Source organism: Panthera onca, chromosome E1, assembly GCF_046562875.1.
Source record: "Panthera onca isolate mPanOnc1 chromosome E1, mPanOnc1 haplotype 2, whole genome shotgun sequence".
Classification (NCBI taxonomy): Eukaryota; Metazoa; Chordata; class Mammalia; order Carnivora; family Felidae; genus Panthera; species Panthera onca.
In genome coordinates, this window is record NC_138352.1 from 19,449,958 (window position 1) to 19,474,039 (window position 24,082).

The following is a 24,082-nucleotide window of genomic DNA, read 5'->3' on the forward strand; positions in this document are numbered from 1 at the left end:
AGGCCAGGAAGACAGCTCTCGCCACAGACCCGACTGGCCGGCCCCTTGGTCTTAGACTTCCGGCCTCCAGCACTGTGAGAAAATGAGTTTCTGTTGTTTAAGCCGCCCGGTCCGTGGAAATTCCTTATGGCGGCCCGTGAGGACAAAGATATGCAGAGTGAATGGGGGTGCAGCTTGGTTGCTACGAGATTGTGCGACTTGAAGATTTTGGGGTTCTCTGGGGCACCTGCGGGGCTCCGTCAGTGAAGCGTCCGGCTTCGGCTCAGGTCACCATCTCACGGTTTGTGGGTTCGAGCCCCGCGTCGGGCTCTGTGCTGACAGCTCGGAGCCTGGAGCCCGCTTCCGATTCTGTGTCTCCCTCTCTCTCTGCCCCTCTCAGCTCGTGCTCTCTCTCAAAAATAAATATTTAAAAAGTAAAAAAAAAAAAAAAGATTTTAGGGTTCTTTATTCCCTCAGCATAACTGAGGCTCTTCTGGCTGACACAACCCTCTTGGCTAAAAGGGAAAGAGAGAGAGCTGCGGGGAAGTTAAAGTCACTCCATCCCACAAAGACAACTGCATTTCCCATAGAGCTGGGATTTGCGGACCTTGGCTCCAATGACGACCAGATGGCAAGGCTTGGAGAAGCTGCTGGTTTTGCACAAGAGATAACAATAAATGTCCGATGTCAGAATCACTAGAGAAACTTTATTTTCACAATTTTATTTCCTTAAAAATTTTTTTAGTGTTTATTTTTGAGAGAGAGACAGACAGACAGACAGACAGAGTGGGAGCAAGAGAGGGGCAGAGAGAGACACACACACAGAATCCGAAGCAGGCTCCAGGCTCTGAGCTGTCAGCACAAGGGCCCGACACGGGGCTCGAACTCACGAAACCGTGAGATTATGACCTGAGCCAAAACCAAGAGCTGGATGCTTCACCAAGTGAGCCCCCCAGGCACCACCCCGGAAATTCTTTTTTAGACATCATTTCAGACTTACAGGAAAGTTGCAAGAACAGTACAAGGAATTCCTATATACTCTTCAACCAGATTTCCCTGCACATTAACATTATTACATTGTCTTTATCTCCCCCAGCCTCCTCTCCACACACACACACACACACACACACACACACACACACACTTTTTCTCTACCATTTGAGAATAAATTACAGACATGATGCCCCAGATACTCTAGTGTGTATTTCCTAGAGACTCTTACATAACCATAGTACAATTCTCAAGGTCAGGAGATTAACCCTGATAAAACACTATAGCCTTCAGACAATAGTCAGATCTGGCCAGTTGTCCCAGTGATGTCCATGATAACAAAAGAAAGTCCTGGAACTGGGACAGTTCCTTGGTCTTCCTTCCTTCCTTCCTCCCTCCCTCCCTCCCTCCCTTTCTTTCTTTTCCCCCCTTTAGTCTTTGTCTTTTGTGACTTTGGCCTTTTTGAATTTTTGAAGAGTACAGACCAGCTGTTTTGTAAGCCCTCAATCTGGGCTTCTCTCTTGTTTCTTCATAATGAGATTCAGGTACTGTATTTTGGGTAGAAACAGCATGGAAATGTTGTGGTGCTGTACGAATACGGGGGCGGGGGCGGGGGTGTTAACTTGATCACTGGGTGAAGGTGGCCTCCGGCCAATCGTATTTCTCCTGTAAGAAGTCCTCTGATCCAAAGTGGGCGGAACGGAGAACATTGGTGAGCGAGCTGCAAACCATCTTTTCCACACTCCGCTTACATGGCCTCTGTGCGGGGCGTGCACTGAGCAGCCCTTCACAGACCCAGACGTCTTTGCCGGGTCTCCATTTCGGCACCGGGCGCATTACCATGACCGCTTACGGGACGGTGCCTCCGAAGACGAGCGTGAGCCTGGCACACAGTTGTGTCTCTAGACACTGGAGGGCTGGATGAAAGCGACAGGCCAGGGGAGTAGAGGGTGTGAGGAGGGATGGAAGAGGACAAGCCGAGCCTGATGACAGATCTCGGGGAGGCCCTCTTCCTGCCACAGAAAGTGGCTGCATCTGGAGAAGCTTCCTGGCGCCCGGCCCGGCCCAATCCCGGTTCGGGCAGAGGGGCAGTGTTTCAGGACTGGGTTATTCCTGGTGATCTGGGTTGTGCGTGGAGGCCAGATCCTAGGGTCCCTACATTTAAGGCAGACATTTCCGGGGTTCCTGCCGTCGCATCAGGAGGAAGGCGGAAAGAGAGGTGATGTCCTTCAGAGAACGGTGTACTGCTGTACTCAGTGCTGAGGTGGAAGGGAGGGGAGGGGAGGGGAGGGGAGGGGAGGGGAGGGGAGAGGGGGCCACTGAATGACTCACCAAAGCTAGGGGTGACCCATCTGTGCGAAACCCCAAGAGGCAAGGCTCACAAGAGCTCACCTGCTGATCGCTTATGTTGTCACGTCAAGGGAAGTGGCTCAAAGTGACCAGAAATCTGAGGCCAAAGTTCTAGGTGTGGAGAAGCTATTTTGAACGAGGAGCTCGTCAACAGAGCCGGTGTCGCGGTTCAAATTCAACACAACGGTGGATACTACGAAGGAGACTCAGGGAAGCAAAGGGCAAAATATTAAGACTAAATTTTAAATGGAAAAAGGTAAAATCTAACTAGATCCATATTAAAAAAATTTTTTTTATCAATTAGAAATAACAAAAGTAGACACAAAATAAACAAGTTTCTAAAAGACCAAGCCTCCGACTAAAACAGAAAGCCAGTTTGCTCAGGAAACTCCTACTTCCTGCCCACTTTGTTTGCTTGGAAAACACAGGAGAGTAGACCATCTGGGGTAATTAATTCTGGAGTAAAAATGTCAGAACCTGGGTAAACAAAGATTAGCGCCAAGATCAAAACAATAAAAGGAACCAGGAACTAAAAGAGAAACCACATTTCAATAAATTCAAAGGGGTAGAATTCTGGACGAAATTCAGAAGACGATTCCCGGGATTCTGCCATCGGTTAACGTTCTGAACAAGACTCTTCCCAGGATTCTTGCTCCTTCATATGTAAAAGCATCTCAGGTTTTAAACGGACTTCTGTAAAATGTTCACAAATCGAGCGGAAAGGTGTGTAAATAACATTTAAAAACAAACCCTTCGAAACCTCCCCCTTAAAATTCTACAACCCGAAGCCACGGAACAGGAAAAGGTTAAGGTAACTGTGCAGAGGTAATAGCCTACACAGTGACCGAACTTGGCTTTGGCAAACCCTGCTTTCAGGGTCTGTTGCACTAATGTCCAAAAACCATGCAGAAGAGCTGGGAAGCAAGTGTGTGAGTCAGGTTCTCGGGCTCCTTCCCTTCCTCCTCCAAAGCTTAGCTTCACAAAACCACTGGGAACAGTGTCTTCTCTGAGAGCTGCAGAAAAGATTTTATTCCCCGGCCTAAAGCTAGTTCCGGTAAAGTGGTACATGGAGAACATTCGCTAAAGCATCTGTCTCTGAGTCTGCCATTTCCCAGAAGTGGGGACATGAGCCCCGACGGGGAGCTCAGGGGTTGGGGTTCTCGGAGAGGCAGGAAGCACGAACGTACAAGAGGCCAGTTTCCACATTACACAGAGTCAGAGCTGGAAGAGAACTCTAATATGAGCTGGTTCAATTGTCTGTTTTATGTTTTTTTAATGTTTATTTATTTGAGAGAGCGAGCGCGAGTGTGTGTGTGTGTGTGTGTGTGTGTGTGTGCGCAGGGGAGGGGAAGAGAGAGAGAATCCCAAGTAGGCTCCACGCTGTCAGCACAGAGACAGACACGCGGCTCGAACTCATGAACCGTCAGATCGTAACCCGAGGTGAAATCAAGAGTCGGACACTTAACCAACTGAGCCACCCAGGTGCCCCTGGTCTCTCTCTGGTTGAGGAAGCCAAGTCCTGGCAAGTGTAAGTGACCAGGGCCAGTGCCTAGACTGGCTGCCAGCCTTTCTTCCCACCACCCCGCATAAGACAAGTGCAACGGGAAAATTCACATGCCACAGCACCAAAGCTACACATTGTGTACGAGTTAGGACCACACCCTTTCCCACCTTGCACACCAAGTTTAGAGTTAGGTTTAAGTCATTTTCCCAGAAGCAACGGGTGCCGCTAGCCAGTTGTGAGCAAGGAAGGTGGATTTAAGACCTGACCTTGGACTTGGAAAGACTTGGGTTTGAACTTGGGGCTAGTTCTTAACCTTTCTGAGCATCACTTCCTCCTCTGTAAAAGAAAGGAATTAGGTCCTTAAGTTACTTTGCTGCTTAAACTTATTCCTTCAGCTTCAAAGCACTTGGTAGAATTGTAAGGATTAAATAACATAATATATTCAAAGCGCTTAGCGTTGTAGCTAAATTGGCATTCAGTCGTGCTTACTATTATTGTGAGCAGGCCTTTACTTCCACAGATTCGTTAGGCAGACTGTCTCTTAATGAAGGAGGTGATGGGGGCCTGACCTGTGGGAATGGAGAGGCGGTAACGGAATGAAGAGACACTTCAGGGTTAGTACATCAGCCATCCACTTCTACGTAACAAAGCCACCTGCAAATTTAGTAGCTTAAAACCACAATCGCGTATTTTTCGTATGAATCCGCAATTTGGCCAGGGCTTGTCTCTGTTCCATACGGCGTCATCTGGAGGGAGATCAGTGAGGGGCTGGAGGGTCCTCTTCCCAAGATGGCTTACTCACACGGTTGGAGAGTTCGTTCTGGCTATTGACTAAGCTTAGCCGGGGCTGGAGGCTGGGGACGTTGGTTCCTTTCCAAGTGAGGCTTTCCACAGGAAGAGCTTGGGCTTCCTTACGGCATAGCGATTGGGTTCCAAGAATGAGCATTCCAAAACAATGAGGTGGTATTTTTGTGACCTCATCTCAGAAGACAAATATCACTACTCCTTCTCTATTTTCTCGGTCAAGGCAGGAAGGCAGGTCTATCTAGGCTCTCTCTCTTTTAAATGTTTATACAGTTTTGAGAGAGAGAGAGAGAGAGAGAGAGCAAGCAGGGGAGCGGCAGAGAGAGAGGGAGACACAGAATCCCAAGCAGGCTCCGGGCTCCAAGCTGTCAGCACAGGACCCGACGTGGGGCTTGAGTTCACGAACCGTGAGATCATGACCTGAGCCGAAGACTCAACCAACTGGGCCACCCAGGCGCCCCGACAAAATCTATCTCTTGACGGGGGTCTAGAAGGGCAAGCATTATAGACATAGGTTGCATCCATGTCTGGAAAACATGACCTGCCAACGATTGACGATGGGCAGTGAGGAAGAATGAGTTCCTGGGGAGACTGAAGTTTCTACCTTAGGTGACCCCATGGCGCCATTAATAGAATTCAGGAACGCAGAGGGTATTGCTAAAAGTGTCCAAACAAGGAGGCCATTAGACTGGGGATGGCTCTAACACCTTGGTAGCCCACATAAGCAAACCAAACTTAAGCCAGAGCCAAAGCGCTCAAATCCAGGAAAGTGAAACTTAAGAGCAACCCATCCCACGGAGCCCAGATAAGGCAACTGCTTAAGCCCTAACCACTGAGATAACTGTTTCCCTTTGCTTTGGTGACTTCCCTGTAAAAACCTTGCCCTGTTCCTGTCAGGTGAGCATTTTGGGGTTGGCACTGCTCCACTGAAATCCACGTTTGTGCCAACAAGCTCTTCCCAGTGTATCTTTTACAGCATTTTGGAGCACAGGATCTCAGTGGGGATAGGAGCGTAGCAGCGAGGGAGGAATGAATGAGTGACCCCAAGTAGGACAAAACCCACTAGAGTTCCACTTCATGGAAACCAAAAAGAAGGTGAGATGAGAGCTGAAGTGGATTTAACATCCCAAAGAAGTCAAGATGGGTTGGACTGCGAAGGAGACACGGGCTAGGAAATGGGGGTACCCTGGTGACCTTTGGGAGGGTAAAATACAGCACGTACCATTTAGCAGCTGTGATGCTTTCTAGAAACCCTTTCTAATGTTTATAGCATTTCCACACATGGGAGGAATGCCTTGCTGGAAAATAAGCTTTTGTGGTTTTTTTTCTCTGTTAAGAGCAGAAGTGAGCGGGGCCCCTTGGTGGCTCAGTCATTTGAGTGTCTGACTCTTGATTTGGGTCCAAGTCATGATCCCAGGGTTGGGCTCTGTGCTGAGTGTGGAGCCTGCTTAATAATTCTTTCTCTCCCTCTGCCCCTCTCTCCTGCTTACTCTCTCTCTCAAAAAAATACATATATAGCAGAAACGAATGGATTAAATACGTAAATGTTCGGACCCGGGACTAGAAAGCTCCTAGAAGAACACACAGAAGGAGCGCTTCATGACATTGGACTTGGCAGTGATTTCTTGGGTAGGACACCAAAAGCACAGATAACGAAAGCAAAAAATAGACAAGGGAGACTACATCAAACTCGTAAGTGTCTGCAGAGCAGAGGCCTGAGAAAAAAGGCAAACTGTGGAATGGAAGAAAATATCTGATAAAGGGTTAATATCCAAACGATGTAAGCAGCGCCTTCAACTCGAAGCAAAAAAACCTCCCTAATAGCCCAATTAAAAAAACAGGCCAAGGACTCGAACAGGCATTTCTCCAGAAAGGCATTCAAATGGTCAACAGGTATATGAGACGATGCCCAACATCACTGGTCACCAGGGAAACGCAAGTGAAGGCCACAAGCAGGTATCACCCCACCCCTGTTAGGAATGTTATTATCGATAAAGCCCAAAAGGTAACAAGTGTTGGTGACCATGCAGAGAAACTGGATTGTGTAGCCACCGTGGAAGACAGCACGCAGGTTCCTAAAAAAATTAAATACAGATATAGCATATGCCCAGCAATCCCACTTCTACAGATTTTCTTTTAAATGCTTATTTTTCAGAGAGAGAGAGAGAGAGAAGCAGGGGAGGGGCAGAGAGAGAGGACACAGGATCTGAAGCAGGCTCCAGGCTGTGAGCTGTCAGCACAGACTGGCCCACCCAGGCGCCCCCACTCCTACAAATTTATCCAAGAGTTGAAATCACGATCTGGAAAAAAGAGATCTGCACGCCCAAGTTCACTGCAGTATTATTCAAGACAGCCAAGATGTGGAGACAACTCAAATGTCCACCGATGGATGAATGATAAAGAGAAACGTACTATATACCCGCAGTGGTTTATTCTGCCTCAAAAAGAAGCATCCTGCCATAGTTGACAATGTGGATGAACCTTGAGGGCATTAAGTTTAAATACGCCAGTCACACAAAGGCAAATACTGCATGATTCTGCTTATACGAGGTACCCGAAATGGTCACACACAGAGAAGCAGAGGGCAGAACGGTGGTCGCCAGGGATTGGGGGGAGGGGGAGTGGGGGCTGCTATTCAGTGGGGAGATAAAGTTTCAGTTATGCAAGATGATTACATTCTAGAGATCTGTATATCTTGCCTCTAGTTAACAATAGCATATTGCGCACTTACAAATTTTGTCAAGAGGGTAGATCTCATGTTAAATGTTCTTGCTGCCAAAAACAAACCAAAAAAGCTTGCCAAAAAAAAAAAAAAACAACCCTAAAAACCCACAGAAAGGCAAAAGTGTACTTGAGCAGAATAGCTTTTGCCACCGCACTTCTGAACTCGAGGGTAGGAGAGCTGCAGGGGTGCGCTCGACCTCGAAGGGTGAAGGAGATCCCGAGCCAGTGCTCCAGGGCCAACTGTGGCTTGAGAATGTGGCCACGCATGCTAACAGGCAGAGGGACAGTGGCCAAGGGCTGGGCACTGAGCCCTGTGCCGACAAATACCCATAATGCCCTCTTATAAACCTCATCACAGCTCTGTGAGGTGCGGATAATCGTTCAACAAATACTTAAAAATTTTTTTTCCAATGTTTATTTTTGAGACACAGAAAGTGAGCGGGGGAGGGGCAGAGAGAGAGGGAGATGGTAGGGTCCGGGCTCTGAGCTCTCAGCACAGAGCTCGATGTGGGGCTCGAACTCACGGACTGTGAGATCATGACCTGAGCTGAAGTCGGACGCTAACTGACTAAGCCACCCAGGCACCCTCACAAATACTTTTTTAATTGAAGCATCATCAACCTACAATGTGACACTCGTTTCAGGTGTATGACATACTGATTCAGCAATTCTGTATGGGACTCAGGGCTCGCCATGGTAGTACCAGGGGCAGTGAGCACCTGAGGGTGGGATTATTACCTGCTCCGTTTCACAGTTAAGCTTGGAGTTCAAGAGGCTGTTAAGTGAAATTGTTTTTAGCCCACTCTCCATTGTATTTTCTAGTAAAATGGAATTTCACAGGCCTCTTAACAGAATTCTAGAGATGAGCATGAAAAATGCAAGTCTTCGTAAGTAACGAAGAGTTTCCGAAAGATACGGCAACATTCCCTCCCTCCACTAGGTGCGGAGGTAGGTGCCATGTTGCATCATAAAACTGAGCCAAATAATCCAGTTGGACAAGGTATCTTCCCTAGGAATCTCCATCAGCTTCTCCTGTGCAAAACCAAGACTTGTGTGAACGTTGGTAACTGGTTATCAACTTTTTTCTGTTTTCTGCTAAAATAATCTGCTCTTGCAAGTGTTATTTGAACACAGGGACTTTGTAAGCCTTCCGAGACTTAAGAAATTGTTGCTACATCTCCTAAAAACTACCTCTGAAATCGATAGTCCTTCTGATTGGTTGCTGCTACAGGCTGAACTCTGTCCCCCTCACCCCTCCCAAAAAGGTTGCAGTCATACCTCCCAGTACTTTTGAATGTGACCTTATTTCCAAATAAGGAGGCAGAAGATGGAGTTAAAAGGACATCACTAGGGTGGGCCCTCATCCTACACAACAGGGTCCTCGTAAGACGGGGGCTCTTGGACACGGAGGGAGACAGACACACACAAATGTGAAGGCACAGAGAGAATGTCATCTGCAAGTCAAGGAACACCTGAGTCTACCAGAAGCTAGGAGAGACGCGAAGTCTCCCTCACGGCCCTGGGAAGGAACCAAACCTGCTGGCACCTCGATCTTGGGACTTCTGGCTTCCAGAACCGTGACACGATACATTTCTGTTGTTGAAGCACCCCCCTGCCCCCGTTTGTTAGGGCAGCCCCAGGAAACGAATACAGCTGCCTTGAAAATAATGTAGCAATTACTATATCTCCTTACCAGTCAGGTTTGTTAAATATAGAAGCACCAGGCACTTCTCCCTTCTCCCATGCGCACAATGGAAAAAGTAAAAACCTTCAAATAACTGGAGTCTGTTTCATTTAAACAGACAGCCCAGGGGCGCCTGGGTGGCTCAGTCGATTGAGTGTCTTGACTCTTGATTTCGGCTCAGGTCGTGATCTCACGGTTGTGGCATCGCACCCCGGATCGAATGCCCCTGCCTGAGATTCTCTCTGCCCCCGTGGCACTTTCTCTCTCAAAATAAACATTAAGCTGACAGCCCGGATCTGATTCCAAGCCACGGGGTCTCCCATCACACCACAGCCACACATAGGCACGGCATCAAGCAGAACTACCCGCTGATTTGTCTTCCGTGGTTAGCCTTTGCTCGCTTTCTATTGGCTGCTCTTTTCACTAATAATTTCTAAGTACGCTTTTAAAAATCAATGCCTTACGTGTTTTAAGTGTTGCAAATTTTTTCTCCCGATATCATTTATCTTTTCATGTTTCAAATGGCATTATTTTCCATAGCCATTTGAACTGTTCATTAGGGCAAGTAGGTTAACTTTCTTTTATGGCGTTTGAAGTTCATGCGTTGCTCGCAAAGGCTTTCTCCATCCCGAGATCACAAAAACCCTCCGTTTCCCCCTCCCCCATATTTTTATAGTTTTGTGTTTTGCTGAAGAATCAGGCTTCACATTTCCCTGATGGATAGCTAACTGATCCAGCACCATTAACTGAATAATATAACTCCTCCCCACAGATGTGGAATGTCGCTTTTATCACAAATTATTTTTCTTCTTTTTTTTTTTTTTGCACGTTAAATTTTTTTTCAACGTTCATTTATTTTTGAGAGCCAAAAATAAATGACGCTGGCTTGAACCCACGAACCGCGTTGAACCGTGAGATCACGACCTGAGCCAAAGTCAGAGGCTCAACCAATGGAGCCACCCAGGTGCCCCGTCACAAGTTCTTAATGGCGCATGCCATTGTGACAGCAGGGGTGGCACATACAGTTCTTCTTGAAGCAGGAAATAGAGCTCAGATGCCGAGGTGGCCGCTCTCCTCTTTTCTCACTACACCTCTTCCTCCGATGCCCCCACCTTTCGGGATGTTGTCTGAGGAGGGGGGCTTGGCAGAAGGAATACGTACTAGATGTACGTAGGGCACCACACTTAAGACCCCATCGGTTCAGGTTCTGCAGGCAGAAATACTCTTCTACTGGCTGTAGTTGGTAGAACTGTGTCCCAAGAAAGGTATGTCCAAGTCCAAACCCCCAACACCCGTGAATTGGAGCTCACTTGGACAAAGGGTCTTTGCAGATACAATTAAGGTGAGGATGTCGAGAGGAGATCATCCCTGATTGGGGAGGACCTTAAATCCAATGGCATGGGGTTGGTATGCCGTGGTGTCCTTTTAAGAGACAGAAAAGGAGATCGCAGAGAGACAGAGGGGGAAAGGCCAGGTGAAGCTCCACGTGAAGACGAGGCAGAGACTCGAGGAAGCCAAGGAACGCAGAGGACTGCCAGTGGCCACCAGGGAGAGGAGAGAGGCACGGGACGGATTCTCTCCGAGCTTCCAGAAGCAACAAGCCCTGCCGACACCTTGATCTTGAACTTCTGGCCTCCAGAGCTGCCGAAGGGTATATTCCTGTTAAGCCGCCAAGTTTGTGGTCATTTGTTACGGACCCGGCCCGCTTTTCCCCTCGTTGCAAGCACTGCCGTGGACAACGTGAGTGACTGTGGAGAGCGCAGCCTTCATGTTCCTTTCCCCGGGGAATCTGGCGCCAGTTCTCAGATGGCTGGACGGCACCCAGCAGGCGCCCGTTCACCAGCAGAAGAGGCCTGGGGCCCCCTGTGAGGTGCCGGGCTCTGTAGGTTCCGGAGGCGTGGGATCGATGTCCTCATCCATGTCAGATCTGTCTGCTCCCATCTCAGTCCTTTCTTCCTGCCTGATCCAAAGGCTGCTTTCTAGCTGTTTTTCCGCAATTTCCAGCTCTTCCTCTGTCTGTAAGACGGCCACGGTTTCGCGGGGTAAGTGTGAGGAGTACAGGCCGAGTTTGGCCTTACAGCCAAACATCGCTTCGTACGGACTTTGCTGCAAGGAAACGTCGAACACCTGATTCCTCGCCAGCTGCACAAACCGCAGGCCTTCGGCCCAGCGGCGTGAGCGGTGACTCCGCATCCAGGCACGTATCATGTTCTTGACGTCACGGCTCGCTCCCTCCAGGGAGCCCTGGCCTTGGCCAGGGCGGTGCTGACCACAGACGATCTTCAGCTCCGGCCATACCTCATTGAGCTCATTAACAACCTGGTTTGTGAACTCTACGCCACTGTCAGATTCTAACACGCCAGGGGTACCGAGAATTGTGAAAATATCCAACAGGACACTGACCACCTCGTGGGCCTGTTTAGCTCTTAACGGTCGTAAGATGATAAACTTGGTCGAGTGGTCCTGGTAATACAAAATAAACTTGAACTCACCATCGGCATTTGACTGCATGTCAAATACTTCAACTTGGCATCTGGAGTCGATGTCCTTAAAAGGCATGGGCTTGGGCGCAAGACCTCTCTTGGGCACTGGGTTCTTCTGGTGGCACTGTTTACAGAGTGTCAGATACAGGACAATGACTTCTTTGGTGACATTCCCGTATTTTCCTTGTAGCTCCTTGAGCATCCGTGTCCGCCCACCGTGTCCAATATTGAGATGTGTGTCGTGAAGAATGTCAAACAACTCTTCCTTATGTACGTAATACCGTATTCGATCACGTTCCCTGTGAGCGGCCTCTATTAGCTTCTCCGTGCCTTGCACAGAGATCACGTCATATTTTGCTGCGCGGCGGTAGTCACGTGATGACTTCTTCCCCTTTTCCTTGGCTTCTTTGACTTCCTTTATTGTTTGAAAGTACTTTTCTTTGGAAAACACCTTGCTGTTGTAACTTTTGCTTTCTACTAACTTTGTCACACTTGTAAGAAACTTTTCTCTCATGTCACTTATCTCCATTTCCGTTTCACTTGTGCTGGAAACACCAGGGGAGTCATTTCCAGCTTTCTGGGGCATCATGGAGAGCTGTAAGAAGGATCCTAGGAAAGGGAGAAAGAAACAGAGTTCAATTCACTGATATTCCATCTGGAAGACTCTCCCTCCAGAGTTCTGCATTCTTCCATCTGATATTTGAAGACGACTACATAGAAGAAAGATAACACGATAATAATACAAAGCAGTAACAGAAAAAGGCAACTAAAAAGCCAAGCAAGGGGCGCCTGGGTGGCTCAGTCGGTTAAGCGTCTGACTCTTGATTTCGGCTCAGGCCATGAACTCACAGTAGTGGGATAGAGCTCCACACTGGGCTCTGTGCTGTCCATGGAGACTGCCTGAGATTCTCTGTCTCTCAAAATTAAAAAAAAAATTAAAAAGCCAACGAAGACCATCCAAAACCAGGGCATGTCAAAAGAATTTTAAATCAGTAAGATATATACACAAATACGTAGTAATTTTAGACTTCAGGCAAACAGAACAAATGAAACTGTTAGCTCATACGGGGAAACCTGATTAACTGGTCTTCATTAATTGAACAGGAGACAGGATAAATGGAAATGCTTAAGGGCAGTGGACTAATACCTTCCTTCGGTAGCTTTTTTTGTTTGTTTTTAAAAAACTTTTTATGCTTATTTATTTTTTTTTTATTTTAAATTTTTTTTTTTTTCAACGTTTTTTTATTTATTTTTGGGACAGAGAGAGACAGAGCATGAACGGGGGAGGGGCAGAGAGAGAGGGAGACACAGAATCGGAAACAGGCTCCAGGCTCCGAGCCATCGGCCCAGAGCCTGACGCGGGGCTCGAACTCACGGACCGCGAGATCGTGACCTGGCTGAAGTCGGAGGCTTAACCGACTGCGCCACCCAGGCGCCCCTATGCTTATTTATTTTTGAGAGAGAGACAGAGTGCAAGCAGGGGATCAGCAGAGAAAGAGGGAGACACAGAACTCAAAGCAGGCCCCAGGCCCTGAGCTGTCAGCACAGAGCCCGACGCGGGGCTCGAACCCATGAATCATGAGATCATGACCTGACCCGAAGTTGGACACTTAACCAACTAAGCCACCCAGGCGCCCCTCCCTCAGTGACTTTTAAAATAATATAAACAGGAGGGGCGCCTGGGTGGCTCAGTCAGTTGAGCATCTGACTTCGGCTCAGGTCACGATCTCACAGTCCGTGAGTTCAAGCCCCGCATCAGGCTCTGTGCTGACAGCTCAGAGCCCGGAGCCTGCTCCAGACCCTGTGTCTCCGTCTCTCTCTGACCCTCCACGGCTTGCATTCTGTCCCTCTCTGTCTCTCAAAAATAAATAAATGTTTAAAAAAATTTTTTTTAAATAATATAAACAGGAGAACATTGCTAGAAGGTTATCACACGATAACAGCAAACTTTGAACTTGAAGTTCACGGCAGAGAGGGCTCTTCAGCCTTTCCACAATCAACATAATCAGTTTCTTGTGGCCCAAGAGCCTGTCCTCACTTTAGGAGAATCGAGGAGAAGGTGGTAAGAAATTTTACGATGGTTTTCCCGTTGACCATACACAGGATTAGCGAATGAAGAGTCTGAGTCCTTACCCCGAGTGACCACATTCTCATAATTGTCCAGCATTGTGTCCCTGCACCCTTCAGCAGTCCTTCCAGAGGCTTCCAAACACCTTTAGTCCTCGGTCATGCCCGCCAAAGGTCGCTACCTCTTGAGACAACGCCAGCTGCAGCCACAGGGACCATTCCTGGCAGCCACATCGGGACTGGGGAAGGGAGAGCGGAGGGTACCTGGAATGAAGCCACGCCAGCATAAATGACTTGGCACGTGACTCATGTGAATATTATATGGAAGATCCCAGAAATAAAGACAAGGTCTCCTATCCAACCACGTGAGTCCTGCTTCGTGGGTAAGAAAAAAAAGTTCTGCCCTCCTGGGAGGTCTGTAGGCCTGGGCTGTTTTGACATTGCCTGAGCTGAGAGCCACATATTTCCGGAAAAAAAAAACAAAAACAAAAACAGTGAGTCCAAATGAACCTGGGTGTTCCCAAGGCTGGGAGACACTTTCGGGTACAGGCTTGATGGCTCTGAATTGAGGCAGCAGAGTGTTTCCAGAAATGGAAATACTATACGTTATGTACAGATTTGTCAGGAGAGTATCATGCCAAAAAGAGATACCCCAAACAGAGTCCACAGTCCACCAAGGTCGGAGAATTCCTCAGGGACAGAACTTGATACTCAGGTGTCTAAACCCAGATTCCTTAGCACAACTCCAGATGGTGGGATGGTGATGTGGCCGGGGGAAGAATTCATATGATGGTAACAGGAATCCCAACAGTCAGAGGAAAACAAGATCCCCAGGATCCCAGCCATCAAATGCAGAGCTGAGGGATAGGGCAGAATCCTGAAAAGCAGAGAAAGATGAAAAGGGTTCAGAGCTCTGAGCAAGGGTCTTAGCTGAGCCGAGGTCCTGAAGGTTCTCCACTAAAAAGGCTTCAGACTCCCTCGCTCAGCATCACTGGTTGACCACGGAACACTCCTGATTCTAAGACATTACTGACGACAAAACCACTGCCTTACTGATGGCCTTCCTTTGAGCGGAAAAACAGAGAACCTTTATTAAATGAACACATCCAAATTAAAACATGTGGAAGACACACATTTTAGTAGTGAAAAAATAGAACGTTTGCGAGTGCTGTTTGAGTCTGAACTCAAGATCCTCAGTATACGATGATGTTCTAAAGGCTCTGAGAAGTTCTGCAGTAAAACAAAGTTTGCTTCATCTACCAGTCTCATTTAATCCCGGATATGGCGCTTTGTTTCTGAAGGAGTATCTGTTGTCGTCTCACAGCCTTAGTGGTCCTTAGAACAGACCTGAAAACCGCAAGATATTCAACGGGATCCAGTAAAGTGCCTTCCAGACTCCTCACTGAAACCAGCGTCTCTCCGAAATTGAGTGGCTGCACTGGCAGCTGTAGGAGGCCCTTCAGGGGACTGCAAAGGAAGGAAGGGCCTCATTTCCAACTTGTAAAAGAAAGAAGACAGGCTGGAAACAATTTATAATCAAAAGATGCAAAATCTCAGTCTTTCATATGAGATACGGTCCTTACACTATAGCAGGAAATTCTGAGGCACAGCCCAAAAACCACATTTGGCTAACAGACTTACTTTGGTTAGTCTACCCAGTGTACTTTTTTTTTTTTAATTAGAACGATTTACCTATACTTAGAGATTGGGGGATTTCACAAAAGCATCTTGACTGATGTGCTTGGAAAATGGGAAGATCTGGATACGCTGGGAACTTTGCTGCTTGGCAACAACTGGCTGGAGTGGAGACAGCAGCTCCCGTTAAACAGTCTGCACGCTCCTGTTTCTCAGGGTCCCTAAGCCACCTGCTACCTTGTTCAGCTTACCTGCCCATCCCTGCGGCCATCTGGGTTTTCAACACCCGTTCCACGGCAGCATGAAAGGACTGTGTTCAGCTTCCCGGTGCGATCTGTGCCTGTTGGGGGGAAACTGATAAATGACCTTTGGTTAGAGAAAACTGGAAACACCTCCCTTCCTCACCCACCTGTGAGTCTTTGCTTTGGCGCCCCAGATCTGGAACGTCCCTTCACTGATCTTCCGGGTCACCCCCAGCTCAAAACGGCCTGCTTCCCGATGCATTCGGCAACTCCAGCTAATGGCCACGCCCCCCTCCCTGGGGGCGGGGCACTCAGCGGAGCCCTTCGCTTTGTATTTGTAGCGACTGGTTCAGGTATACGCAACCTAGCAGGTAGGAGCTGGGCCATCCACCTAGGTATTTTCGCTCGGAGGGCCAAGGAATACAAAGCCGAGACAAAACATACTCAAAGGACGTTTGCAAACACTTCCCGTCCGGGTGCAGCGGCGAGGCCGTGCAGAGGGAGGGCCAAGGGTGGCGGCGTGGGAATTCAATTTAGGACTCTACCACTCGCTGTGTGTCTGCCTCCGGCAGTTACTGAGGTTTCGGTGTCCTCCACCGTCACAGCGGAGGTGCCAGTTTCCGGATGAAGACTCGGCGGTAACGCCGGATAAAGCGCTAAGCCCAGTGTCCCCGCACCTTCCAACACGGACACTCCACCTCCTCCTGGGACCTGGTTCGGGCACCACCTACCCCTGCGCGGCCTTCCTCCCCGCACTCCCGCGGGCTCCGCCCCTCCCGGGCCCGGCCGCGGACCCGCCCCGCCAATCCCGCGAGGCCAGACGGGAGGACGGGACGCCCGGGCGGTGAGGGGTATATGCCTGGGGCCGCGGCGTCGGGGACCGCCCACCCCGCGTCCAGCCGCGGTCTCTCCTCCCGCCCGCGCGTGCCCAGTCGGTCCCTCAAGCCGCTCGCCCCGGAAGCTGCTCCGCGCCGGCCGGAAGCCCCGCCCTTGACGCCGCGGGCCGGCCGGCACCCTTTCCACGCTCGGGACGGGGGCTCGCGAGCGTCCTGCCCCGCCTGTCGTTGGGAAGTGGCGGGGACTAGGGATACGCGAAGCCGGCATGCGCGTGACCTTGGCAGAACAAGCCACGGAGCCCGATCCCCCGCGGCAAAACCGGTTATTTTCCCACGTTGTTGCAAAGCCTGCAACTCGCGAAGTCAACTTGCCGTCAGCATTCTGAGTCCGGCAGCTTAATCTAAAATGAGGGCAGAGGCGTCCGTGTCTGCAGTGCCTCCACCTATTTACGTGGTCGCGAGAACCTGCGTTTCATTCAGATGGACAGCGCTTACTTCTAACTGCAACCTGAAGATTTGTTTCGTTAGACTCTGATGTAACGGCCCCCTTCCGTGCGGCACCAGTGCATTAAAACAGGTTGGTAAAAGGGGCCCGCGGGCATGCCAGGGATCCTGTAGCTTCTCACTGTAGGGGAACAGCCTGGGGCAGGGGGCTGGACGCTGCTGGGAAAGCCTAGCAGCGTCCTGTCCTCCTGACAAGACTTTCAATCCAATGGCAATCTAACTTTTAGGAAAAAAATTTAAAAGTAGGCTACTACAACATAGACGTGCACATAACAGGAGACAGGTTCAAGAGGCAGGATCTCACATAGCTTCCTATCTAGGCCTTCTTCTCAATGAGCCATGATGTCCCCCAAACACTGCTTGCTGTAAAAATGAAGAGGGGCCCCGGGCTGGCTCAGTCCATGCAGAGTGACTATCTCAGGGCTGAGTTCCAGCCACATGCTGGGCATGGAGCCAACTCCAGAAAAAAAAAAAAAAAAGAAAGAAAAGAAAAAATCACTACCTTAGCAGTCCTGATTTAGAATATTGTTAAATCCCAGTTGTTAAAAGAACTGATGCTCACATGAAAAAACCCAAACAGTAAATCAAGCCCCAAGATAGGGGCGGCCTGCCTCCAGATGGCAAATGCCACCTAACTTCCCTGAAAATGGGTCCCCTGTGAAGTAGGTAGTATCTCCAGGCACCACACAGAAATTAAAGGCTCATCATTTTATCATTTTAACAGTTTTTATTTAAAGTTGAATATAAGATTACTTTATTCCTGCATCTTCTCAATCGTTTCTTCCTTATATTTGCCCTTTTCCTTTCCTACTTGGCGAGATTTGGCTTTGCGTTCAAGGATCTTTTTGCGGTCTTTGTCCAGTTTTAGTCTAGTGATAACCACCTGCAGAAAAACAGAAACATTTCTAAGCTTTAAATAGTTACTAGTTTCACAAGCTAACCATATGTTATTTTTGTTTCTATTATAACCTCAGAATCATAAAGTTGGAAACGTAGCCCCTACTCACGCTTCAACCCACAAAATCATAGTACGGACCTTGTTTCAACAGATCTAATTGTTAAAGACCTCCAGGTTACGATAAATTTTAGTTTTATGAAGGAAGGTGAGGGAAAGGGGTAAAGGGCACTGAACCAGGTTTGCAAACACAGCACAATGACCGAAAAGAGAATCTCTGCCATCAGAGAGCTTGTATTTTAGTATGGGGAGAGAGAAAACAAATTAAGTGAATGTATTCAGACTCTGACATAGAGAAAAACCGGGCAACGTGGGGGAGGCTAAGGAATGCTGGCAAACAGGCTAAGTCACAGGGTGGTCAAACAAGGCCCTACTGGTAAGGCTCCATTCAAACAGACACTTGAAAACTTGAACACATTACGGTGAGAGAAGTCAGAGACCTGTACTGTATGGCTCACGAGCATGTGGAATTGTAAAATCAGAATAAAATGGTGGTCACCAAGGGATAGGAGACAGGATAGATGTTAAGGGTACAAAGTTACAACAGTAACCCCCTAGAGATACAATGTACAGCACAGTGATCTCTACACAATACTGCATCATAATCACCAAACTTGCTAAGACACTAGAACTTAGTTACTCCAATTACTAAAAAGGATAGCTATGCACCACACAGAGGTGCTCGTTATTGCTACAATGGTAATCATATTATACATAAAGCTATCAAACTAATAGCTCATACACCTTGAATTTACATATTCTGCCAAATATATTTTATTTTTTTAACGCTTACTTATTTTTGAGGGCACGTGCGAGCAGTGGAAAGGCAGAGAGAGGGAGCGAGAGAAGACCAAATGGGCTGTGAGCTGCCAGCTCAAACTCCCGAACCATGAGATCATGACCCGAGTTGAAATCAACAACTGGATGCTTAACCAACTGTGCCATCCAGACACCCAATAGATTCCAATAAAAAACAAACAGAAAAGATAAACACCTGGAAAAAAAGGGGGTAAAGTGAAGAGCGATTCTGGTAACAGTACAGCAAGTCCAAAGGTCCAAAGGCAGAACTTAAAAGGTTTATACGTACGTGTTTCTCAATCTTAAGTGTGTCTAAGAATCAACTGGAGAGCTTGTGAAAACAGATTAATGGTGCTGCCCCAGTAGACCTGGAACAGAATCTGGAACTCTGATCAGGCGGCCAGGTGATGCTGCTCACAGCAGACACGCTGTGAGCAGTTCGGCCGTACGAGCAAGGAGGCCAGCAGACCAGATCACGAAGAGTGGACGTCTACAAGCGGCTGCTGAGGGGATCGAGTAAGGTCTTAAAAGGCCACTCTAGGGGCACCTGGGTGGCTCAGTCGGTTAAGCGGCCGACTTCGGCTCAGGTCATGATCTCGCGGTCCGTGAGTTCAAGTCCCGCGTCAGGCTCTGTGCCGACAGCTCAGAACCTGGAGCCTGTTTCAGATTCTGTGTCTCCCTCTCTCTGACCCTACCCCATTCATGCTCTGTCTCTCTCTGTCTCAAAAATAAATAAACATTAAAAAAAAAAAAAAAAAAAAAAAAGGCCACTCTGGGGCACCTGAGTGCGTCCGACTCTTGATTTAGGCTTGGGTCATGATCTCATGGTTTGTGAGTTCTAGCCCCACACCGGATTCTGCACGGATGGTGGGGAGCCTGCTGGGGATTCTCTCTCCCTCAAAATAAACTTCTATAAAAAATAGAAACAAAAAGGCCACTCTGATGGGAACAGACAGGATTCTGGATAGAACAGACAGGGGGGTGTAAAATAATAAATGACATTTTCGTCCTGAGCAGTTGGGAGGACAGAGCTGCCCTACACGGCGATAGCGGCAAACTGTGAACCAAGTCAGAAGTTTGAACACATTAGGTCTGAGGTCATCAATCAGAAATCCAAGCTGAAATGCAAACTAGGCCACTGGATGCTGAGGTCTGGGTTGGAATCACCTGCCTTTGTATGTGTGACGTCCCCAGGCGGAACTAAAGACATGAAGGTGATCACCGCGCCACAGCGAGGAAGTGGGTATGTCCTCAGCTGTGCTACCTTGAAAAGACCAAGATTTCCTCACCTGGAATCCAGGTCTGCCTGCCTGCCAGAGTAGGCAGCAGCAAATACACGTGGCAAAGAACCCAACTCTTTCCCAGAGTTTAACAGTCCGGGTAGTCCTAGCGATCCTGTTCACCAGGAGGCAACCCAGAGTGTTTCCGAAAGAAACCCAGAGGTTTCTTTCCAGATGCACATATGACTGGCGAAGGTTAGAAAACGAGAAAGTCCTTGCTCTTAAGAGAACATGCGAGGATGTGTCAAGACGCTTGTAATCCACTGGGGGTGTTGAAGAGGGGTAAAGAAAATGCGGGAAGACATTTATAGTGAATTCCACGTGAAAGATATGCAGGAATTTTACCACACCAGTCTTTCAACTTTCCTGTAGTTTGAAAAAGAGATTTATGGTGGCAACATAAAATGTTTCAAAACAAAAAACACAAAACTGGGGAGCCATCAGTAGCTCAGTCAGTTAAGTGGCCGACTCTTGATTTCGGCTCAGGTCCTATCTCTGTGAGTTCGAGCCCCACGTCAGGCTCTTTGCTGCCAGTGCAGAGCCTGCTTGGAATTCTTTTTCCCTCTCTCTGCCCCTCCCTGGCTTGCTCTCTCTTAAAATAGAGATCAATCAGAGACTGCTGGATCAGAGAATTCACATCCAAGTTCCAGACAGGCACCTGTTATGGGTTATTAACAGACTGAATTTTCTATCCTGGCTCAGACACTATCACCATGCAGGAGATCTTCGCTTCTATGCTCCAGTTTTCTTCCCCGTTTGTAAATGTATGAAATCTCTGCAAGGCTGTAAACTTGCCATACTGACTCCACTTTAATATGTGAAAACAAATAGGGGATCAGCTCCATTTAATCTAAAAATTACCCTATTTCCTAGCAGCGCCTGGATGGCTCAATCAGTTAAGCACCTGACTCTTGATTTCTGCTCAGGTCACCATCTTACCGTTTGTGAGTTCGAGCCCCACACTGGGCTCTGCGGGGACAGTGCGGAGACTGCTTGGGATTCTCTGTCTCCCTCTCTCTGCCCCTCCCCTGCTCACTCTCTGTCTCAAAATAAACATTAAAAAATAAAATAAAAATAACCCATTTCTTGATTTTAAATTTTGTTGTCAGACTGATCAGTTTACTAATTGCTACTGACCAAAAGGTACATTAAATATACAAAATGACTGTTAAAAACAACTTGATCTCATAAAAATTTTTAGACTGGTTTCCAGGACTCCATTCAAATATGGTATTTGCCCTAAGACTGGTTTCTAGAACCTCTAAAATCAGGAGTCTATTTCTATGGGATTGCTCTGCAAACAAGCAGTCCCACCTGCCAACACTTGCCGTAATTTCCTTCTCTCAAGCATTCTCAGAAACACCCACCTTGCTGGGGTGGATGCCCACGTGGACAGTTGTGCCATTGGCCTTCTCTCGCTGTACTCGTTCAATGTAGATGACGTATTTCTTCCTGTAAACCTGGACCACTTTGCCAATCTGCTGACCTTTGTAGTGTCCTCGCACAACCTAAACACAAATTCACGAATGACAGAAATATTAAGAAAGTCAACCTTGCAAATCAGGAAAACTAAATCATGTAAATGTCATTCACTCTCTCAGATCTGTAAGACCCTTCAGTTTTGAAAGATGTAATGGTTACTGGAAACACGGGAGTAATTCTCTCTGGCTTTAATTAGCCTGCAAATAAACCCTGCCCCCATATACGCCTTGTGATGGACAGTACGCCCATCAACTGATGGGTCTGCAGTGGTGGGCTTGGTAGGTTAAAAACAAGTCCACTTAGGCTTTTTGTAGCTGGGTGACCACAAGGAACTTTACTCAGTCTCAGAGGAAGCGAGAGGCCACAAGATTTAATTCACAACCCAATAAAGTGTCCCACCCGGTAACAGAGTAGGCAGCAGCAAATACATGGGAAAAAACTCAATTCTTTCCCAAAGTTTAACAGCGTCCTACCCGGTAGTCCTAAGATCCTGTTCGCCAGGAAGCAACCCAAAGTGCTTCTGAACGAAACCAGAGATTTCTTTCCAGAAGCACATCTTCTCGCATGAAGACGATCTCAAAAACAGAGAAGACCACCTCCCAAATCTAGGGGCAATTCTAGCACCAGCCCAGTAGCAACCAGGGGCTGTTCGCAACCTGCACCACTACTTGGGAACTGGCTTCATCTTTAAGTGGGTATTAACCTCATCAAATAGTACCGGGGACAGGCGAGTTGCTTTAGAGACGGCCTAAAATCTTGCAATCGACAGCGGCACGTTCCAGCTAAATAACGTTCACAGAAACGTTCGCTTAAATAGATTTGGCAAGATATTCACCTGTAAATGTGAAATCACCAGAGAAGACTACGGTTCAGTTATAGCTTCTGTATCTGGACCCTTGACAGCCTCTTCAATGACCAAACGCACCAAGAAAAAGAGAACCGCGGGGTAACGCTCCGGTTCCGAACCACCTTTCCGCTTTCTGATACTTGGGACAATTGCTCTTTTTTTCCTGTTTGGGTTCTTAGTGCCCTTGTGCAATCCTGCTCTGGGGAGCACGGTCTCAAGTGCATCTTTCTCAGTAGATGATCCCTCTTCTATGCCAGGTGTGGGGGTATCTGCCAAGACACCCGGGCACAGCACATACCTGTACTTCGTCGTCCTTCCGGATGGGCATGGATCGAACGTTGTACTTCTGTCGTAGCTCTTTGGAAAGAGGGGAGGACATAATCTTCCTGCGAATGTGCGAAGGTGCATTGAAATGCCTTTTACGGTTCTTGCTCCGATCGGAGGTCACAAACGGATTGAACTTCATGTTGGCTAAAGAGAGAGTGAAAAGAGGCGTAAACCCTTAAATGCTCAAAATCTCATTCAGCGTCCCAACAAGTGACATTCCCAACAATTTCATCTTGAAGTCTCAGGAAGCCCACAGAAACTGTTGTACTTTCTATGTTCGTTTATGGGACAAAGAGTTTTGTTTTGTTTTTTAAACGTTTACTCATTTTTGCAAGACAGAGCGCAAGCCGGGGAGAGGGAGACACAGGATCCCAAGCAGGCTCCAGGCTTTGAGCTGTCAGCACAGAGCCCCACGCGGGGATCAAACCCACTAGCAGTGAGATCATGACCTGAGCCCAAGTCGCTTAGCCTACTGAGTCACCCAGGCGCCCCCGACAAACGATTTTCCATTAGTAACAGACTTGTTTTAGTTCTTAAGCTTTTATTTTAGTTCACAGCCTCCAAGCACCTGAAATACCGGGTAAGGAACTTAAGACAGGACTTGTATCTCTGATGAAGACAAAGCGGTCCGATAACTCAATTACAACACTATGCTTTACAAAGACCAACCAAAGCCAATACCCTACGGACTCGGACGTGAACACATTTAGCTCCGTTCTCCCCAAACCTGGGAAACGCTGCACATCTCGGGTCCAAGAAAACCTTCTAATGAGCGCGGCCTGCAAGTTCCCTGGCTTTGCCAAAGTTATTGCGAGGCTCTTCTTTAAGAAACGACACTGAATAGACTTGAACCATCTGCGCAGAACCCCTCCTCTCCGGGCTCCGATTCCGAGTTCCCAAACCCCTCTCCTCCCTTCCCGAATCGGCCGCCCCTGGAATTAAGAGGAAGACAGGCTGGGGACCATCCTAGCCCCTCTCCCTCGGCGCTACTCGTTCGCCGGGAGAGTATCGGGCCCCTAGCGCCAAAAGACAGCACACCCGCCAACGGATGGCTACGGATTACTCGCGCTCGGCCGGCGAAAACTCACCCGCTGCAGCTCCAGCGATGGCCGCAAAAGGGAAGAGAGCTACACGCTACTTCCGGTTCTGTAAGTTTACGAGAGATCTCGCGAGACCGATCGTCTCTTGGCGCGAGAGAGGCGCTGGGTTTGAACGAGAAGAGGAAACTGGGAAAGAGATTGGTGACTAGTGTCCCCCAACGGCTAGGAGGGGAACTGCTAGGACCTGCAAAACTGCCCTCTCCAGGGCCTGGTGTCTCCCGGGGTAGGTTTGGGGTCTGCAGCGGCGTTCTCTGGGAAGGCTAGTTCCTGGGCGGGGGGCGGGGATTGCTCAGGGTGTGACTGTCCCCGTGAGTGGTGAGGGAGCGGGAGGCACATTAGCCAGGTGGCCACTGGCGACCTCGGTTCCGTGGACACCGCCAAGCCTTTCCGGGCCCGTGGCGCCGGCGTGCCGAGCGCGCCGGTCCTTTAACGGGTTCCATCCGGCGTGTGCTGCCGGCGCCGTGGGGCGCTCCGACCCGCCACGGACCTTG

At 48.5% G+C, this 24,082-nt stretch overlaps 2 protein-coding genes and 1 long non-coding RNA gene across 16 annotated transcripts; 1 reads left to right on the forward strand and 2 right to left on the reverse strand.

Moving 5' to 3' along the window:
* Positions 1-1,522: 1,522 nt before the first annotated feature.
* Positions 1,523-16,375, reverse strand: KRABD2 (KRAB domain containing 2). Of its 14 annotated transcripts, none has more exons than XM_060647309.3 (4): positions 16,194-16,365; positions 15,472-15,560; positions 13,652-14,462; positions 1,523-12,127 (listed from the first exon to the last, which is right to left on the reverse strand). In XM_060647309.3, exons 3-4 carry the CDS (start codon positions 13,683-13,685, stop codon positions 10,872-10,874), a joined length of 1,290 nt encoding a protein of 429 aa, XP_060503292.2. In that variant the 5' UTR covers positions 13,686-14,462; positions 15,472-15,560; positions 16,194-16,365; the 3' UTR covers positions 1,523-10,871. The 14 variants fall into 14 exon arrangements, 13 of the variants coding, with proteins under 13 accessions (XP_060503292.2, XP_060503284.2, XP_060503291.2 ...); XM_060647301.3 differs by having other exon boundaries at positions 15,472-15,574; XM_060647308.3 differs by having other exon boundaries at positions 16,140-16,365.
* A 1,134-nt stretch (positions 16,376-17,509) lies between these two features.
* Positions 17,510-23,693, reverse strand: RPL26 (ribosomal protein L26). Its single transcript, XM_078437784.1, has 4 exons — positions 23,580-23,693; positions 22,463-22,635; positions 21,203-21,343; positions 17,510-17,685 (listed from the first exon to the last, which is right to left on the reverse strand). Exons 2-4 carry the CDS (start codon positions 22,628-22,630, stop codon positions 17,557-17,559), a joined length of 438 nt encoding a protein of 145 aa, XP_078293910.1. The 5' UTR covers positions 22,631-22,635; positions 23,580-23,693; the 3' UTR covers positions 17,510-17,556.
* Positions 18,825-19,463, forward strand: LOC144614380 (uncharacterized). The gene is made up of 2 exons (XR_013552103.2): positions 18,825-19,086; positions 19,322-19,463. It is a non-coding gene; the product is annotated as an uncharacterized LOC144614380 (long non-coding RNA).
* Positions 23,694-24,082: the final 389 nt, after the last annotated feature.

Coding starts and splice junctions, on each gene's coding strand:
- KRABD2 (XM_060647309.3), bottom strand. CDS start 13,685: ATGCTGGACAATTATGAGAATGTGGTCACTCGGG. Junction 12,128..13,651: donor TGAGAATGTGGTCACTCGGG/GTAAGGACTCAG, acceptor TCCCTTTCCTAG/GATCCTTCTTACAGCTCTCC.
- RPL26 (XM_078437784.1), bottom strand. CDS start 22,630: ATGAAGTTCAATCCGTTTGTGACCTCCGATCGGAGCAAGAACCGTAAA. Junction 21,344..22,462: donor GGAAGGACGACGAAGTACAG/GTATGTGCTGTG, acceptor ATTTGTGTTTAG/GTTGTGCGAGGACACTACAA. Junction 17,686..21,202: donor TGGGCATCCACCCCAGCAAG/GTGGGTGTTTCT, acceptor GTTTTTCTGCAG/GTGGTTATCACTAGACTAAA.